This window comes from Oncorhynchus masou, chromosome 31, assembly GCF_036934945.1.
Source record: "Oncorhynchus masou masou isolate Uvic2021 chromosome 31, UVic_Omas_1.1, whole genome shotgun sequence".
In the NCBI taxonomy this organism is placed as follows: Eukaryota; Metazoa; Chordata; class Actinopteri; order Salmoniformes; family Salmonidae; genus Oncorhynchus; species Oncorhynchus masou.
Genome location: NC_088242.1, coordinates 1,803,654 through 1,825,466, shown reverse-complemented (window position 1 = coordinate 1,825,466; position 21,813 = coordinate 1,803,654). Strand labels below are relative to the sequence as shown.

The 21,813-nt window shown below is 36.2% G+C and overlaps 1 protein-coding gene across 1 annotated transcript in view; it reads right to left on the bottom strand.

Annotated features, from left to right (window-relative positions):
- Window positions 1–21,813, bottom strand: part of LOC135524871 (netrin receptor UNC5B-b-like) — a 98,749-nt gene that overhangs the window by 71,759 nt on the left and 5,177 nt on the right. Inside the window, exons 2-5 of the mRNA XM_064952726.1 lie at window positions 9,248–9,333; window positions 8,988–9,122; window positions 8,777–8,933; window positions 790–902 (exon numbers count right to left, since the gene is read on the bottom strand). Of these exons, the coding sequence (XP_064808798.1) occupies window positions 790–902; window positions 8,777–8,933; window positions 8,988–9,122; window positions 9,248–9,333 (491 nt within the window). The remainder of the gene's footprint in view (window positions 1–789; window positions 903–8,776; window positions 8,934–8,987; window positions 9,123–9,247; window positions 9,334–21,813) is intronic.

Below are 21,813 nucleotides of genomic sequence, written 5' to 3'. Positions count from 1 at the left end.
TCACTTAGTTTAATGTTCTGCATTTTCAGTCATTCCTGAACCTGAGACCAGAAACGGGCTACCTGAGGGCAATACCTAAATACATGGTATGTTGATCCTCACAACCAAAATCTGCAGAGCTTTGATGATTTTATGCCCCAATATTTAACATTTTGTTGGTGGCAAGAATTCCATATAATTTTAGCTGAAAAGCACAAAGTCTTGAATCTTGCATGGCTTTATATATCAACTCATACACCCTGTACCGTGGAATCGGTACATCAAGAATCTCTTCCAAACTATTTTGCAATCTGTATGGCACAGTTGTCAACATCCTGGTCCTCAAATGAAACTGGTATACTTTCCTATTGATGACATTTTTATACCTCCTCCAGTATTGATCCTTTATATTGGGCAGACAGACCAGTTCCCTACCTCCTCCCGCTGCCACCCTCCCCCATTTTTGGGGTAATCAATTGGTTGTACTCTTGTATTGAGCAGACCTTCCCATACAAATCTGGTAAGTCAATGAAAGACAACTCTGCTATTACAATTTCTAATATCATTTAAGAACAAAATACCATTTTCAAACATCTTTCCCATCAATACAGGTATTTTATCAACCAGCATATTTGAGTTCGAGCCATAATATTTGTTCAATCTTTTCATGGGGGGGATGAAATTGAACTGGACTTGTTCTCGTCCTCACTGTCTCAAATCCTGTCTTCAGTCAAGTCAGTTTATTACATGCCGTAGTGGCCGAGCCCATAGCCAGTCTCCAAGTTCCACCCGTCTCTTTAGATAGTGTACTGTCAGCACAGAGAAAAGCTGAGCCCACAGCCAGTCCTAAGGTCTGGAAGAAGCTCATCACCATGCCAACGGGCTCTGCCAGGTCTTGTGGTACCACGTTGGGCCCGTAGATCCTGCCCAGGAGACACAAGGTCGTCTTGTGCAACCACGAGGGTCTCTCTCCAGGAAGAGGGTTGGAGTTAACCTACAGGAGGGTATCTCTCCAGGAACAGGGTTGGAGAGCCCTGATGTAAACCTACAGGAGGGTATCTCTCCAGGAACAGGGTTGGAGAGCCCTGATATAAACCTACAGGAGGGTATCTCTCCAGGAACAGGGTTGGAGAGCCCTGATATAAACCTACAGGAGGGTACTTCTCCAGGAACAGGGTTGGAGAGCCCTGATATAAACCTACAGGAGGGTACCTCTCCAGGAACAGGGTTGGAGAGCCCTGATATAAACCTACAGGAGGGTACTTCTCCAGGAACAGGGTTGGAGAGCCCTGATATAAACCTACAGGAGGGTACCTCTCCAGGAACAGGGTTGGAGAGCCCTGATATAAACCTACAGGAGGGTACCTCTCCAGGAACAGGGTTGGAGAGCCCTGATATAAACCTACAGGAGGGTACCTCTCCAGGAACAGGGTTGGAGAGCCCTGATATAAACCTACAGGAGGGTACCTCTCCAGGAACAGGGTTGGAGAGCCCTGATATAAACCTACAGGAGGGTACCTCTCCAGGAACAGGGTTGGAGAGCCCTGATATAAACCTACAGGATGATACCTCTCCAGGAACAGGGTTGGAGAGCCCTGATATAAACCTACAGGAGGGTACCTCTCCAGGAACAGGGTTGGGGAGCCCTGATGTAGAGGATAAAAGTTGAGGACGTTATCTCCCTTCTTTACTTGGTAGTTACATAACATGAGTGGTAGGGGCATCAAGTTAACAGACTGAGAAGAGAAGACAACATGCTGTCATTGTTAACAGACTGAGAAGAGAAGACAACATGCTGTCCTGGTTAACAGACTGAGAAGACAACATGCTGTCATGGTTAACAGACTGAAGAGAAGACAACATGCTGTCCTGGTTAACAGACTGAAGAGAAGACAACATGCTGTCCTGGTTAACAGACTGAAGAGAAGACAACATGCTGTCCTGGTTAACAGACTGAAGAGAAGACAACATGCTGTCCGGGTTAACAGACTGAAGAGAAGACAACATGCTGTCCGGGTTAACAGACTGAAGAGAAGACAACATGCTGTCCTGGTTAACAGATTGAGAAGAGAAGACAACATGCTGTCCTGGTTAACAGACTGAGAAGAGAATAGAACATGCTGTCCTGGTTAACAGACTGAAGAGAAGACAACATGCTGTCCTGGTTAACAGACTGAGAAGACAACATGCTGCCATGGTTAACAGACTGAAGAGAAGACAACATGCTGTCCTGGTTAACAGACTGAAGAGAAGACAACATGCTGTCCTGGTTAACAGACTGAAGAGAAGACAACATGCTGTCCGGGTTAACAGACTGAAGAGAAGACAACATGCTGCCATGGTTAACAGACTGAGAAGAGAAGACAACATGCTGTCCTGGTTAACAGACTGAGAAGAGAATAGAACATGCTGTCCGGGTTAACAGACTGAAGAGAAGACAACATGTTGTCATTGTTAACAGACTGAGAAGAGAAGACAACATGCTGTCCTGGTTAAGACTGAAGAGAAGACAACATGCTGTCCTGGTTAACAGACTGAGAAGAGAATAGAACATGCTGTCCTGGTTAACAGACTGAAGAGAAGACAACATGCTGTCCTGGTTAACAGACTGAAGAGAAGACAACATGCTGTCCTGGTTAACAGACTGAAAGAAGACAACATGCTGTCCTGGTTAACAGATTGAGAAGAGAAGACAACATGCTGTCCTGGTTAACAGACTGAGAAGAGAAGACAACATGTTGTCATTGTTAACAGACTGAGAAGAGAAGACAACATGCTGTCCTGGTTAAGACTGAAGAGAAGACAACATGCTGTCATGGTTAACAGACTGAAGAGAAGACAACATGTTGTCCTGGTTAACAGACTGAAGAGAAGACAACATGCTGTCATTGTTAACAGACTGAAGAGAAGACAACATGCTGTCCTGGTTAACAGACTGAAGAGAAGACAACATGCTGTCATTGTTAACAGACTGAGAAGAGAAGACAACATGCTGTCCTGGTTAACAGACTGAGAAGAGAAGACAACATGCTGTCCTGGTTAACAGACTGAAGAGAAGACAACATGCTGTCATTGTTAACAGACTGAAGAGAAGACAACATGCTGTCATTGTTAACAGACTGAGAAGAGAAGACAACATGCTGTCCTGGTTAACAAACTGAGAAGAGAAGACAACATGCTGTCCTGGTTAACAGACTGAAGAGAAGACAACATGCTGTCCTGGTTAACAGACTGAAGAGAAGACAACATGCTCTCATTGTTAACAGACTGAAGAGAAGACAACATGCTGTCCTGGTTAACAGACTGAAGAGAAGACAACATGCTGTCCTGGTTAACAGACTGAAGAGAAGACAACATGCTGTCATTGTTAACAGACTGAAGAGAAGACAACATGCTGTCATTGTTAACAGACTGAGGAGAGAAGACAACATGCTGTCATTGTTAACAGACTGAGGAGAGAAGACAACATGCTGTCCTGGTTAACAGACTGAAGAGAAGACAACATGCTGTCCTGGTTAACAGACTGAGAAGAGAAGACAACATGCTGTCCTGGTTAACAGACTGAAGAGAAGACAACATGCTGTCCTGGTTAACAGACTGAAGAGAAGACAACATGCTGTCCTGGTTAACAGACTGAAGAGAAGACAACATGCTGTCCTGGTTAACAGACTGAGAAGAGAAGACAACATGTTGTCATTGTTAACAGACTGAGAAGAGAAGACAACATGCTGTCCTGGTTAAGACTGAAGAGAAGACAACATGCTGTCCTGGTTAACAGACTGAAGAGAAGACAACATGCTGTCCTGGTTAACAGAATGAGAAGAGAAGACAACATGCTGTCCTGGTTAATAGACTGAAGAGAACACAACATGCTGTCATTGTTAACAGACTGAAGAGAAGACAACATGCTGTCATTGTTAACAGACTGAGGAGAGAAGACAACATGCTGTCCTGGTTAACAGACTGAAGAGAAGACAACATGCTGTCATTGTTAACAGACTGAAGAGAAGACAACATGCTGTCCTGGTTAACAGACTGAGAAGAGAAGACAACATGCTGTCCTGGTTAACAGACTGAAGAGAAGACAACATGCTGTCATGGTTAACAGACTGAAGAGAAGACAACATGCTGTCCTGGTTAACAGACTGAGAAGAGAAGACAACATGTTGTCATTGTTAACAGACTGAGAAGAGAAGACAGCATGCTGTCCTGGTTAAGACTGAAGAGAAGACAACATGCTGTCCTGGTTAACAGACTGAAGAGAAGACAACATGCTGTCCTGGTTAACAGAATGAGAAGAGAAGACAACATGCTGTCCTGGTTAATAGACTGAAGAGAACACAACATGCTGTCATTGTTAACAGACTGAAGAGAAGACAACATGCTGTCCTGGTTAACAGACTGAGAAGAGAAGACAACATGCTGTCATGGTAAACAGACTGAAGAGAAGACAACATGCTGTCCTGGTTAACAGACTGAGAAGAGAAGACAACATGCTGTCCTGGTTAACAGACTGAAGAGAAGACAACATGCTGTCATGGTTAACAGACTGAAGAGAAGACAACATGCTGTCCTGGTTAACAGACTGAAGAGAAGACAACATGCTGTCCTGGTTAACAGACTGAAGAGAAGACAACATGCTGTCATGGTTAACAGACTGAAGAGAAGACAACATGCTGTCCTGGTTAACAGACTGAAGAGAAGACAACATGCTGTCCTGGTTAACAGACTGAGAAGAGAAGACAACATGTTGTCATTGTTAACAGACTGAGAAGAGAAGACAACATGCTGTCCTGGTTAACAGACTGAAGAGAGAAGACAACATGCTGTCCTGGTTAACAGACTGAAGAGAAGACAACATGCTGTCCTGGTTAACAGACTGAGAAGAGAATAGAACATGCTGTCCTGGTTAACAGACTGAAGAGAAGACAACATGCTGTCCTGGTTAACAGACTGAAGAGAAGACAACATGCTGTCCTGGTTAACAGACTGAAGAGAAGACAACATGCTGTCCTGGTTAACAGACTTAGAAGAGAATAGAACATCCTGTCCTGGTTAACAGACTGAAGAGAAGACAACATGCTGTCCTGGTTAACAGACTGAAGAGAAGACAACATGCTGTCCTGGTTAACAGACTGAAGAGAAGACAACATGCTGTCCTGGTTAACAGATTGAGAAGAGAAGACAACATGCTGTCCTGGTTAACAGACTGAGAAGAGAAGACAACATGTTGTCATTGTTAACAGACTGAGAAGAGAAGACAACATGCTGTCCTGGTTAAGACTGAAGAGAAGACAACATGCTGTCCTGGTTAACAGACTGAGAAGACAACATGCTGTCTTGGTTAACAGACTGAAGAGAAGACAACATGCTGTTCTGCTTAACAGACTGAGAAGAGAAGACAACATGCTGTCCTGGTTAACAGACTGAAGAGAAGACAACATGCTGTCCTGGTTAACAGACTGAAGAGAAGACAACATGCTGTCCTGGTTAACAGATTGAGAAGAGAAGACAACATGCTGTCCTGGTTAACAGACTGAGAAGAGAAGACAACATGTTGTCATTGTTAACAGACTGAGAAGAGAAGACAACATGCTGTCCTGGTTAAGACTGAAGAGAAGACAACATGCTGTCATGGTTAACAGACTGAAGAGAAGACAACATGTTGTCCTGGTTAACAGACTGAAGAGAAGACAACATGCTGTCATTGTTAACAGACTGAAGAGAAGACAACATGCTGTCCTGGTTAACAGACTGAAGAGAAGACAACATGCTGTCATTGTTAACAGACTGAGAAGAGAAGACAACATGCTGTCCTGGTTAACAGACTGAGAAGAGAAGACAACATGCTGTCCTGGTTAACAGACTGAAGAGAAGACAACATGCTGTCATTGTTAACAGACTGAAGAGAAGACAACATGCTGTCATTGTTAACAGACTGAGAAGAGAAGACAACATGCTGTCCTGGTTAACAAACTGAGAAGAGAAGACAACATGCTGTCCTGGTTAACAGACTGAAGAGAAGACAACATGCTGTCCTGGTTAACAGACTGAAGAGAAGACAACATGCTGTCATTGTTAACAGACTGAAGAGAAGACAACATGCTGTCCTGGTTAACAGACTGAAGAGAAGACAACATGCTGTCCTGGTTAACAGACTGAAGAGAAGACAACATGCTGTCATTGTTAACAGACTGAAGAGAAGACAACATGCTGTCATTGTTAACAGACTGAGGAGAGAAGACAACATGCTGTCATTGTTAACAGACTGAGGAGAGAAGACAACATGCTGTCCTGGTTAACAGACTGAAGAGAAGACAACATGCTGTCCTGGTTAACAGACTGAGAAGAGAAGACAACATGCTGTCCTGGTTAACAGACTGAAGAGAAGACAACATGCTGTCCTGGTTAACAGACTGAAGAGAAGACAACATGCTGTCCTGGTTAACAGACTGAAGAGAAGACAACATGCTGTCCTGGTTAACAGACTGAGAAGAGAAGACAACATGTTGTCATTGTTAACAGACTGAGAAGAGAAGACAACATGCTGTCCTGGTTAAGACTGAAGAGAAGACAACATGCTGTCCTGGTTAACAGACTGAAGAGAAGACAACATGCTGTCCTGGTTAACAGAATGAGAAGAGAAGACAACATGCTGTCCTGGTTAATAGACTGAAGAGAACACAACATGCTGTCATTGTTAACAGACTGAAGAGAAGACAACATGCTGTCCTGGTTAACAGACTGAGAAGAGAAGACAACATGCTGTCATTGTTAACAGACTGAAGAGAAGACAACATGCTGTCATTGTTAACAGACTGAGGAGAGAAGACAACATGCTGTCCTGGTTAACAGACTGAAGAGAAGACAACATGCTGTCATTGTTAACAGACTGAAGAGAAGACAACATGCTGTCCTGGTTAACAGACTGAGAAGAGAAGACAACATGCTGTCCTGGTTAACAGACTGAAGAGAAGACAACATGCTGTCATGGTTAACAGACTGAAGAGAAGACAACATGCTGTCCTGGTTAACAGACTGAGAAGAGAAGACAACATGTTGTCATTGTTAACAGACTGAGAAGAGAAGACAGCATGCTGTCCTGGTTAAGACTGAAGAGAAGACAACATGCTGTCCTGGTTAACAGACTGAAGAGAAGACAACATGCTGTCCTGGTTAACAGAATGAGAAGAGAAGACAACATGCTGTCCTGGTTAATAGACTGAAGAGAACACAACATGCTGTCATTGTTAACAGACTGAAGAGAAGACAACATGCTGTCCTGGTTAACAGACTGAGAAGAGAAGACAACATGCTGTCATGGTAAACAGACTGAAGAGAAGACAACATGCTGTCCTGGTTAACAGACTGAGAAGAGAAGACAACATGCTGTCCTGGTTAACAGACTGAAGAGAAGACAACATGCTGTCATGGTTAACAGACTGAAGAGAAGACAACATGCTGTCCTGGTTAACAGACTGAAGAGAAGACAACATGCTGTCCTGGTTAACAGACTGAAGAGAAGACAACATGCTGTCATGGTTAACAGACTGAAGAGAAGACAACATGCTGTCCTGGTTAACAGACTGAAGAGAAGACAACATGCTGTCCTGGTTAACAGACTGAGAAGAGAAGACAACATGTTGTCTTTGTTAACAGACTGAGAAGAGAAGACAACATGCTGTCCTGGTTAACAGACTGAAGAGAGAAGACAACATGCTGTCCTGGTTAACAGACTGAAGAGAAGACAACATGCTGTCCTGGTTAACAGACTGAGAAGAGAATAGAACATGCTGTCCTGGTTAACAGACTGAAGAGAAGACAACATGCTGTCCTGGTTAACAGACTGAAGAGAAGACAACATGCTGTCCTGGTTAACAGACTGAAGAGAAGACAACATGCTGTCCTGGTTAACAGACTTAGAAGAGAATAGAACATCCTGTCCTGGTTAACAGACTGAAGAGAAGACAACATGCTGTCCTGGTTAACAGACTGAAGAGAAGACAACATGCTGTCCTGGTTAACAGACTGAAGAGAAGACAACATGCTGTCCTGGTTAACAGATTGAGAAGAGAAGACAACATGCTGTCCTGGTTAACAGACTGAGAAGAGAAGACAACATGTTGTCATTGTTAACAGACTGAGAAGAGAAGACAACATGCTGTCCTGGTTAAGACTGAAGAGAAGACAACATGCTGTCCTGGTTAACAGACTGAGAAGACAACATGCTGTCTTGGTTAACAGACTGAAGAGAAGACAACATGCTGTTCTGCTTAACAGACTGAGAAGAGAAGACAACATGCTGTCCTGGTTAACAGACTGAAGAGAAGACAACATACACATCAAGGTAAACTATGGGATTAACCACCCCAAACTAGAGGTCTCATTCAATTCAGTAGTTCAAAATGTAGTCAGACTGCCATGGTCCACTCGACGCAGTCTTGGCAGCAATAATTACAACAGCATGTAATCGAGTTCTGTCGTATCAAACAACAAACAAATACCCTTAAAAAATCACATTCACTTCTTAATGGCTTCCATCCACCAGCCATAGTTATTCATCTGGTTCCCAGCCCCGCTTCAAGCAGGCAAATCTCCTGCGATCGTTTAGGGGTTCGGTCTGTTGGTCGAGGGAGTAAAAAAAAAAACTGCGTCCGTTTATATCTGGTAGCAACGGCAGCAACAACCTTTGATGCAGGGGGGGGAGTCTCTTCCCACGGCCACTCTCCTCGCGATAGAAACCTGGAAATTCACTGAGTTGACATTAAATAGGAGAAAATGTATTCGTAAAGATTACGAGGTAGGAGCACTCTCAAACCAGGAAGTAGGGGATCTCTCAAACAAGGGGGTAGGAGAACTCTCAAACCAGGAAGTAGGAGCTCTCTCAAACCAGGGGGTAGGAGCACTCTCAAACCAGGAAGTAGGAGCTCTCTCAAACCAGGGGTAGGAGCACTCTCAAACCAAGAGGTAGGAGCACTCTCAAACCAGGTGTAGGAGCACTCTCAAACCAGGGGTAGGAGCACTCTCAAACCAGGAGGTAGGAGCACTCTCAAACCAGGGGGTAGGAGCACTCTCAAACCAGGGGGTAGGAGCACTCTCAAACCAGGAAGTAGGAGCTCTCTCAAACCAGGGGTAGGAGCACTCTCAAACCAGGAGGTAGGAGCACTCTCAAACCAAGAGGTAGGAGCACTCTCAAACCAAGAGGTAGGAACACTCTCAAACCAGGTGTAGGAGCACTCTCAAACCAGGTGTAGGTGCACTCTCAAACCAGGGGTAGGAGCACTCTCAAACCAGGAGGTAGGAGCACTCTCAAACCAGGAGGTAGGAGCAATCTCAAACCAGGGGGTAGGAGCACTCTCAAACCAGGGGGTAGGAGCACTCTCAAACCAGGTGCATGGCCATCACCCGGTGTTAGTGATTGTGTGATATATATGTAATGGTGTCTGATTGATATAAATGTAATGGTATCTGATTGATATAAATGCAATGGTATCTGATTGATATATATGTAATGGTGTCTGATTGATTGATATAAATGTAATGGTATCTGATTGAGTGATATAAATGTAATGGTATGTGATTGATATAAATGTAATGGTATCTGATTGAGTGATATAAATGTAATGGTATCTGATTGATATTAATGTAATGGTATCTGATATAAATGTAATGGTGTCTGATTGATTGATATAATTGTAATGGTATCTGATTGATATAAATGTAATGGTATCTGATTGAGAGATATAAATATATTGGTATCTGATTGATATAAATGTAATGGTATCTCATTGAGTGATATAAATGTCATGGTGTCTGATTGATATGAATGTAATGGTGTCTGATTGATATATATGTAATGGTGTCTGATTGATTGATATAAATGTAATGGTATCTGATTGATATAAATGTAATGGTATCTGATTGATATAAATGTAATGGTATCTAATTGATATAAATGTAATGGTATCTGATTGATATAAATGTAATGGTATCTGATTGATATAAATGTAATGGTATCTGATTGATATACATGTAATGGTGTCTGATTGATTGATATAAATGTAATGGTATCTGATTGATATAAATGTAATGATATCTGATTGATATAAATGTAATGGTATCTGATTGATATATATGTAATGGTGTCTGATTGATTGATATAAATGTATTGGTATCTGATTGAGTGATATAAATGTAATGGTATCTGATTGATATAAATGTAATGGTATCTGATTGAGTGAAATAAATGTAATGGTATCTGATTGATATTAATGTAATGGTATCTGATATAAATGTAATGGTGTCTGATTGACTGATATAAATGTAATGGTATCTGATTGATATAAATGTAATGGTATCTGATTGATATATATGTAATGCTGTCTGATTGATATAATTGTAATGGTATCTGATTGATATAAATGTAATGGTATCTGATTGAGAGATATAAATATATTGGTATCTGATTGATATAAATGTAATGGTATCTCATTGAGTGATATAAATGTCATGGTATCTGATTGATATAAATGTAATGGTGTCTGATTGATTGATGTACATGTAATGGTATCTGATTGATATAAATGTAATGGTATCTGATTGATATATATGTAATGGTGTCTGATTGATTGATATAAATGTAATGGTATCTGATTGAGTGATATAAATGTAATGGTATGTGATTGATATAAATGTAATGGTATCTGATTGAGTGATATAAATGTAATGGTATCTGATTGATATTAATGTAATGGTATCTGATATAAATGTAATGGTGTCTGATTGATTGATATAATTGTAATGGTATCTGATTGATATAAATGTAATGGTATCTGATTGAGAGATATAAATATATTGGTATCTGATTGATATAAATGTAATGGTATCTCATTGAGTGATATAAATGTCATGGTGTCTGATTGATATGAATGTAATGGTGTCTGATTGATATATATGTAATGGTGTCTGATTGATTGATATAAATGTAATGGTATCTGATTGATATAAATGTAATGGTATCTGATTGATATAAATGTAATGGTATCTAATTGATATAAATGTAATGGTATCTGATTGATATAAATGTAATGGTATCTGATTGATATAAATGTAATGGTATCTGATTGATATACATGTAATGGTGTCTGATTGATTGATATAAATGTAATGGTATCTGATTGATATAAATGTAATGATATCTGATTGATATAAATGTAATGGTATCTGATTGATATATATGTAATGGTGTCTGATTGATTGATATAAATGTATTGGTATCTGATTGAGTGATATAAATGTAATGGTATCTGATTGATATAAATGTAATGGTATCTGATTGAGTGAAATAAATGTAATGGTATCTGATTGATATTAATGTAATGGTATCTGATATAAATGTAATGGTGTCTGATTGACTGATATAAATGTAATGGTATCTGATTGATATAAATGTAATGGTATCTGATTGATATATATGTAATGCTGTCTGATTGATATAATTGTAATGGTATCTGATTGATATAAATGTAATGGTATCTGATTGAGAGATATAAATATATTGGTATCTGATTGATATAAATGTAATGGTATCTCATTGAGTGATATAAATGTCATGGTATCTGATTGATATAAATGTAATGGTGTCTGATTGATTGATGTACATGTAATGGTATCTGATTGTGTGATATATATGTAATGGTATCTGATTGATGTACATGTAATGGTATCTGATTGTGTGATATAAATGTAATGGTATCTGATTGATATTAATGTAATGGTGTCTGATTGATATAAATGTAATGGTATCTGATTGATTGATATGAATCTAATGGTATCTGATTGATTGATATAAATCTAATGGTATCTGATTGATATAAATGTATTGGTATCTGATTGATAAAAATGTAATGGTATCTCATTGAGTAATATAAATGTCATGGTATCTGATTGATATAAATGTAATGGTGTCTGATTGATTGATATAAATGTAATGGTATCTGATTGATATAAATGTAATGGTATCGGATTGATTGATATAAATGTAATGGTGTCTGATTGATTGATATAAATGTAATGGTATCTGATGGATTGATATAAATCTAATGGTATCTGATTGATATAGATGTAATGGTATCTGATTGAGTGATATAAATGTAATGGTATCTGATTGATATAAATGTAATGGTGTCTGATTGATTGATATAAATGTATTGGTGTCTGATTGATATAAATGTAATGGTATGTGATTGATATAAATGTAATGGTGTCTGATTGAGTGATATAAATGTAATGGTGTCTGATTGATTGATATAAATGTAATGGTATCTGATTGATTGATATAAATGTAATGGTATCTGATTGATTGATATAAATGTAATGGTATCTGATTGAGTGATATAAATGTAATGGTATATGATTGATTGATATAAATCTAATGGTATCTGATTGAGTGATATAAATGTAATGGTATCTGATTGATATAGATGTAATGGTATCTGATTGATATAAATGTAATGGTATCTGATTGATATAAATGTAATGGTATCTGATTGATATAAATGTAATGGTATCTGATTGATTGATATAAATCTAATGGTATCTGATTGAGTGATATAGATGTAATGGTATCTGATTGATATAAATGTAATGGTATCTGATTGATATAAATGTAATGGTATCTGATTGATATTAATGTAATGGTATCTGATTGAGTGATATAAATGTATTGGTATCTGATTGATATAAATGTAATGGTGTCTGATTGATTGATATAAATGTAATGGTATGTGATTGATATAAATGTAATGGTGTCTGATTGATTGATTTACATGTAATGGTATCTGATTGATTGATATTATATTAATGGTGTCTGATTGATTGATATTATTGTAATGGTGTCTGATTGATTGATATACATGTAATGGTATCTGATTGATTGATTTAAATCTAATGGTATCTGATTGATTAATATAAATCTAATGGTATCTGATTGATATAAATCTAATGGTGTCTGATTGAGTGATATAAATGTAATGGTATCTGATTGATATAAATGTAATGGTATCTGATTGATATAAATGTAATGGTATCGGATTGATTGATATAAATGTAATGGTGTCTGATTGATTGATATAAATGTAATGGTATCTGATGGATTGATATAAATCTAATGGTATCTGATTGATATAGATGTAATGGTATCTGATTGAGTGATATAAATGTAATGGTATCTGATTGATATAAATGTAATGGTGTCTGATTGATTGATATAAATGTATTGGTGTCTGATTGATATAAATGTAATGGTATGTGATTGATATAAATGTAATGGTGTCTGATTGAGTGATATAAATGTAATGGTGTCTGATTGATTGATATAAATGTAATGGTATCTGATTGATTGATTGATATAAATGTAATGGTATCTGATTGATTGATATAAATGTAATGGTATCTGATTGAGTGATATAAATGTAATGGTATATGATTGATTGATATAAATGTAATGGTGTCTGATTGACTGATATAAATGTAATGGTATCTGATTGATATAAATGTAATGGTATCTGATTGATATATATGTAATGCTGTCTGATTGATATAATTGTAATGGTATCTGATTGATATAAATGTAATGGTATCTGATTGAGAGATATAAATATATTGGTATCTGATTGATATAAATGTAATGGTATCTCATTGAGTGATATAAATGTCATGGTATCTGATTGATATAAATGTAATGGTGTCTGATTGATTGATGTACATGTAATGGTATCTGATTGTGTGATATATATGTAATGGTATCTGATTGATGTACATGTAATGGTATCTGATTGTGTGATATAAATGTAATGGTATCTGATTGATATTAATGTAATGGTGTCTGATTGATATAAATGTAATGGTATCTGATTGATTGATATGAATCTAATGGTATCTGATTGATTGATATAAATCTAATGGTATCTGATTGATATAAATGTATTGGTATCTGATTGATAAAAATGTAATGGTATCTCATTGAGTAATATAAATGTCATGGTATCTGATTGATATAAATGTAATGGTGTCTGATTGATTGATATAAATGTAATGGTATCTGATTGATATAAATGTAATGGTATCGGATTGATTGATATAAATGTAATGGTGTCTGATTGATTGATATAAATGTAATGGTATCTGATGGATTGATATAAATCTAATGGTATCTGATTGATATAGATGTAATGGTATCTGATTGAGTGATATAAATGTAATGGTATCTGATTGATATAAATGTAATGGTGTCTGATTGATTGATATAAATGTATTGGTGTCTGATTGATATAAATGTAATGGTATGTGATTGATATAAATGTAATGGTGTCTGATTGAGTGATATAAATGTAATGGTGTCTGATTGATTGATATAAATGTAATGGTATCTGATTGATTGATATAAATGTAATGGTATCTGATTGATTGATATAAATGTAATGGTATCTGATTGAGTGATATAAATGTAATGGTATATGATTGATTGATATAAATCTAATGGTATCTGATTGAGTGATATAAATGTAATGGTATCTGATTGATATAGATGTAATGGTATCTGATTGATATAAATGTAATGGTATCTGATTGATATAAATGTAATGGTATCTGATTGATATAAATGTAATGGTATCTGATTGATTGATATAAATCTAATGGTATCTGATTGAGTGATATAGATGTAATGGTATCTGATTGATATAAATGTAATGGTATCTGATTGATATAAATGTAATGGTATCTGATTGATATTAATGTAATGGTATCTGATTGAGTGATATAAATGTATTGGTATCTGATTGATATAAATGTAATGGTGTCTGATTGATTGATATAAATGTAATGGTATGTGATTGATATAAATGTAATGGTGTCTGATTGATTGATTTACATGTAATGGTATCTGATTGATTGATATTATATTAATGGTGTCTGATTGATTGATATTATTGTAATGGTGTCTGATTGATTGATATACATGTAATGGTATCTGATTGATTGATTTAAATCTAATGGTATCTGATTGATTAATATAAATCTAATGGTGTCTGATTGAGTGATATAAATGTAATGGTATCTGATTGATATAAATGTAATGGTATCTGATTGATATAAATGTAATGGTATCGGATTGATTGATATAAATGTAATGGTGTCTGATTGATTGATATAAATGTAATGGTATCTGATGGATTGATATAAATCTAATGGTATCTGATTGATATAGATGTAATGGTATCTGATTGAGTGATATAAATGTAATGGTATCTGATTGATATAAATGTAATGGTGTCTGATTGATTGATATAAATGTATTGGTGTCTGATTGATATAAATGTAATGGTATGTGATTGATATAAATGTAATGGTGTCTGATTGAGTGATATAAATGTAATGGTGTCTGATTGATTGATATAAATGTAATGGTATCTGATTGATTGATTGATATAAATGTAATGGTATCTGATTGATTGATATAAATGTAATGGTATCTGATTGAGTGATATAAATGTAATGGTATATGATTGATTGATATAAATCTAATGGTATCTGATTGAGTGACATAAATGTAATGGTATCTGATTGATATAGATGTAATGGTATCTGATTGATATAAATGTAATGGTATCTGATTGATATAAATGTAATGGTATCTGATTGATATAAATGTAATGGTATCTGATTGAGTGATATAAATGTAATGGTGTCTGATTGATATTAATGTAATGGTATCTGATATAAATGTAATGGTGTCTGATTGATTGATATAAATGTAATGGTATCTGATTGATATAAATGTAATGGTATCTGATTGATATATATGTAATGGTGTCTGATTGATTGATATAAATGTAATGGTATCTGATTGATATAAATGTAATGGTATCTGATTGATATATATGTAATGGTGTCTGATTGATTGATATAAATGTAATGGTATCTGATTGAGTGATATAAATGTAATGGTATGTGATTGATATAAATGTAATGGTATCTGATTGAGTGATATAAATGTAATGGTATCTGATTGATATTAATGTAATGGTATCTGATATAAATGTAATGGTGTCTGATTGATTGATATAATTGTAATGGTATCTGATTGATATAAATGTAATGGTATCTGATTGAGAGATATAAATATATTGGTATCTGATTGATATAAATGTAATGGTATCTCATTGAGTGATATAAATGCCATGGTATCTGATTGATATGAATGTAATGGTGTCTGATTGATATATATGTAATGGTGTCTGATTGATTGATATAAATGTAATGGTATCTGATTGATATAAATGTAATGGTATCTGATTGATATAAATGTAATGGTATCTAATTGATATAAATGTAATGGTATCTGATTGATATAAATGTAATGGTATCTGATTGATATAAATGTAATGGTATCTGATTGATATACATGTAATGGTGTCTGATTGATTGATATAAATGTAATGGTATCTGATTGATATAAATGTAATCATATCTGATTGATATAAATGTAATGGTATCTGATTGATATATATGTAATGGTGTCTGATTGATTGATATAAATGTAATGGTATCTGATTGAGTGATATAAATGTAATGGTATCTGATTGATATAAATGTAATGGTATCTGATTGAGTGAAATAAATGTAATGGTATCTGATTGATATAAATGTAATGGTATCTGATATAAATGTAATGGTGTCTGATTGATTGATATAAATGTAATGGTATCTGATTGATATAAATGTAATGGTATCTGATTGATATATATGTAATGCTGTCTGATTGATATAATTGTAATGGTATCTGATTGATATAAATGTAATGGTATCTGATTGAGAGATATAAATATATTGGTATCTGATTGATATAAATGTAATGGTATCTCATTGAGTGATATAAATGTCATGGTATCTGATTGATATAAATGTAATGGTGTCTGATTGATTGATGTACATGTAATGGTATCTGATTGTGTGATATATATGTAATGGTATCTGATTGATGTACATGTAATGGTATCTGATTGTGTGATATAAATGTAATGGTATCTGATTGATATTAATGTAATGGTGTCTGATTGATATAAATGTAATGGTATCTGATTGATTGATATGAATCTAATGGTATCTGATTGATTGATATAAATCTAATGGTATCTGATTGATATAAATGTATTGGTATCTGATTGATATAAATGTAATGGTATCTCATTGAGTAATATAAATGTCATGGTATCTGATTGATATAAATGTAATGGTGTCTGATTGATTGATATAAATGTAATGGTATCTGATTGATATAAATGTAATGGTATCGGATTGATTGATATAAATGTAATGGTGTCTGATTGATTGATATAAATGTAATGGTATCTGATGGATTGATATAAATCTAATGGTATCTGATTGATATAGATGTAATGGTATCTGATTGAGTGATATAAATGTAATGGTATCTGATTGATATAAATGTAATGGTGTCTGATTGATTGATATAAATGTATTGGTGTCTGATTGATATAAATGTAATGGTATGTGATTGATATAAATGTAATGGTGTCTGATTGAGTGATATAAATGTAATGGTGTCTGATTGATTGATATAAATGTAATGGTATCTGATTGATTGATATAAATGTAATGGTATCTGATTGATTGATATAAATGTAATGGTATCTGATTGAGTGATATAAATGTAATGGTATATGATTGATTGATATAAATCTAATGGTATCTGATTGAGTGATATAAATGTAATGGTATCTGATTGATATAGATGTAATGGTATCTGATTGATATAAATGTAATGGTATCTGATTGATATAAATGTAATGGTATCTGATTGATATAAATGTAATGGTATCTGATTGATTGATATAAATCTAATGGTATCTGATTGAGTGATATAGATGTAATGGTATCTGATTGATATAAATGTAATGGTATCTGATTGATATAAATGTAATGGTATCTGATTGATATTAATGTAATGGTATCTGATTGAGTGATATAAATGTATTGGTATCTGATTGATATAAATGTAATGGTGTCTGATTGATTGATATAAATGTAATGGTATGTGATTGATATAAATGTAATGGTGTCTGATTGATTGATTTACATGTAATGGTATCTGATTGATTGATATTATATTAATGGTGTCTGATTGATTGATATTATTGTAATGGTGTCTGATTGATTGATATACATGTAATGGTATCTGATTGATTGATTTAAATCTAATGGTATCTGATTGATTAATATAAATCTAATGGTATCTGATTGATATAAATCTAATGGTGTCTGATTGAGTGATATAAATGTAATGGTATCTGATTGATATAAATGTAATGGTATCTGATTGATATAAATGTAATGGTGTCTGATTGATATAAATCTAATGGTGTCTGATTGATATAAATGTAATGGTGTCTGATTGATTGATATAAATGTAATGGTGTCTGATTGATATAAATGTAATGGTGTCTGATTGATATAAATGTAATGGTGTCTGATTGATATAAATGTAATGGTGTCTGATTGATATAAATGTAATGGTATCGGATTGATTGATATACATGTAATGGTATCTGATTGATTGATATACATGTAATGGTATCTGATTGATTGATATAAATCTAATGGTATCTGATTGATATAGATGTAATGGTATCTGATTGATTGATATAAATGTAATGGTATCTGATTGATATAAATGTAATGGTATCTGATTGATATAAATGTAATGGTATGTGATTGAAATAAATGTATTGGTATCTGATTGATATAAATGTAATGGTATCTCATTGAGTGATATAAATGTAATGGTATGTGATTGATATAAATGTAATGGTGTCTGATTGATTGATATAAATGTAATGGTATCTGATTGATATAAATGTAATGGTGTCTAATTGATTGATATAAATGTAATGGTGTCTGATTGATATAAATGTAATGGTATCTGATTGAAATAAATGTAATGGTATCTGATTGAAATAAATGTAATGGTATCTGATTGATTGATATTATTGTAATGGTGTCTGATTGTTTGATATAAATGTAATGGTGTCTGATTGATTGATTTAAATGTAATGGTATCTGATTGATTGATATAAATGTAATGGTATCTGATTGATATAAATCTAATTGTATCTCATTGAGTGATATAAATGTAATGGTATCTGATTGATATAAATGTAATGGTGTCTGATTGAGTTGACATGTTAACATTCAATCTCCACTACAGACAGACAACATTAATGATGTTCTCGTTAAACTAGGAAATATCATTTATTACATAAAAAGTATATTTAGTTACAGGTTAAGAAGGCTAGATGCTTTATTTACAATGTGATGTATTACAGAGTTAAATGAAAACAAATGTATGTCTGCTGTCTGTTTTTCTAGTAACAAAATGACACGGGTTTGGATCATAATCAAAAGCGTATTCCTTGTTTTCTCTTTGACCAGACAGCAATGTGGAGGAGGCAGACGCAGTTCTAGGTATCGTCCTTTTAGGGGCTCCATCAAACGTCAGCTGTCTCCCACCCCCAGGGGAAAGAATGGACCAGTGGATGCACAACATGACATCTGATCTGAAGTCAGCACACCGGCCTCTAAGAGCTACTTCTAGCCAACCTCTGCATCACACAGTTCAAGGTTTAGGAGAGAGACAGAGAGAGAGAGAGAGAACAGTACTCCGTAGTACTCAATAGTACTTCAGTAGTACTTCAGGGTTCCACGGTCTGTGTTTCAGATGTCTTTTTCTGTTGGAAAGGATCCTATAGGAGAGCAAAATGTTCGTCATCATCATTGTCCTCCTCCTCCTCCTCCTCTTCATCGTCATACTCCTCATCCTTGTTTTGTATTCTTTAGTCAGCAGTTCTGATCCTGTCAGCTATAGTTACTCCCACAGAGCGAAGCCCCATTAATTGAATATCCCACCTTAGTGAGGACTTAACTCATCACCCCTGTGTGTGTCTATATGCCTTGATCTGAACTCTCACAGAGAAAAATATATATACGTACTATTTCAGGGATTGGAACCAAACATATCACTGTTTTTTTGTTTGTTTGTACTTGCATAGTACTGTAGCTTAGGTACAGCGATATGACACAGAGCTGTCGAGATATGAGACACACAGACAGACGGAGATCAACCAATCATTTTCTGTAAATTCATTTCGCACAACAACAGTGAAATGGTTCATCGTTTCCTTGGAGAAGAGAAAGTGACTCAGAAAGTGCGCATCCCAAATGGCACCTATTCCCTATAGTACCTATTCCCATAGCATCCACAGTAGTACACTACTTTAGGGCCCATAGGACCCTACTTTTGACCAGCGCCCATAGCATCCACAGTAGTACACTACTTTAGACCAGGGCCCAAAGTAGTGCACTACTTTGACCAGGGCTCAAGCATCCACAGTAGTACACTACTTTAGACCAGGGTCCATAGGATCCAAAGTAGTGCACTATTTTGTGACCAGGGCCCATAGCATCCACAGTAGTACACTACTTTGACCAGGGCCCATAGGACCCAAAGTACCAGACCAGCTCATAGCATCCACAGTAGTACACTACTTTAGACCAGGGCCCAATAGGACATCCAAAGTAGTGCACTACTTTAGACCAGGGCAATCCAAAGTAGTGAACACTTTAGACCAGGGGCCCATAGCATCCAAAGTAGTGCACTACTTTAGACCAGGAACCCCATAGCATCCAAAGTAGTGAACTACTTTTAGGATCCCAGGGCCTCATAGCATCCAAAGTAGTGCACTACTTTAGACCAGGGCCCATAGGATCCAAAGTAGTGCACTACTTTAGACCAGGGCCCATAGCATCCAAAGTAGTGCACTACTTTAGACCAGCCCATAGCATCCAAAGTAGTGCACTACTTTAGACCAGGGCTCATAGCATCCAAAGTAGTGCACTACTTTAGACCAGGGCCCATAGCATCCAAAGTAGTGCACTACTTTAGACCAGGGCCCTAGCATCCAAAGTAGTGCACTACTTTAGACCAGGCCCATAGCATCCAAGTAGTGCACTACTTTAGCAGGCTCATAGCATCCACAGTAGTGCACTACTTTAGACCAGGGCCCATAGCATCCAAAGTAGTGCACTACTTTAGACCAGGGCCCATAGCATCAAAGTAGTGCACAGGGCCCTTAGCATCCAAAGTAGTGCACTACAGGGCCCATAGCATCCCAAAGTAGTGCACTACTTTAGACCAGGGCTCATAGCATCCAAAGTATTGCACTACTTTAGACCAGGGCCATAGCATCCACAGTAGTGCACTACTTTAGACCAGGGCCATAGCATCCACAGTAGTGCACTACTTTAGACCAGGGCCATAGCATCCAAAGTAGTGCACTTTACTTTAGACCAGGGACCATAGCATCCACAGTAGTGCACTACTTTAGACCAGGGCCCATAGCATCCAAAGTAGTGCACTACTTTAGACCAGGGCCATAGCATCCACAGTAGTGCACTACTTTAGACCAGGGCTCATAGCATCCACAGTAGTGCACTACTTTAGACCAGGGCCCATAGCATCCACAGTAGTGCACTATTTTTAGACCAGGGCCCATAGCATCCAGCAGTGCACTACTTTAGACCAGACCTGCAGCATCCAAAGTAGTGCACCACTTTAGACCAGGGCTCATAGCATCCAAAGTAGTGCACTACTTCAGACCAGAACCCATAGGATCCAGGTGCCCATAGCATCCAAAGTAGTGCACTACTTTAGACCAGGGCCCATAGCATCCAAAGTAGTGCACTACTTTAGACCAG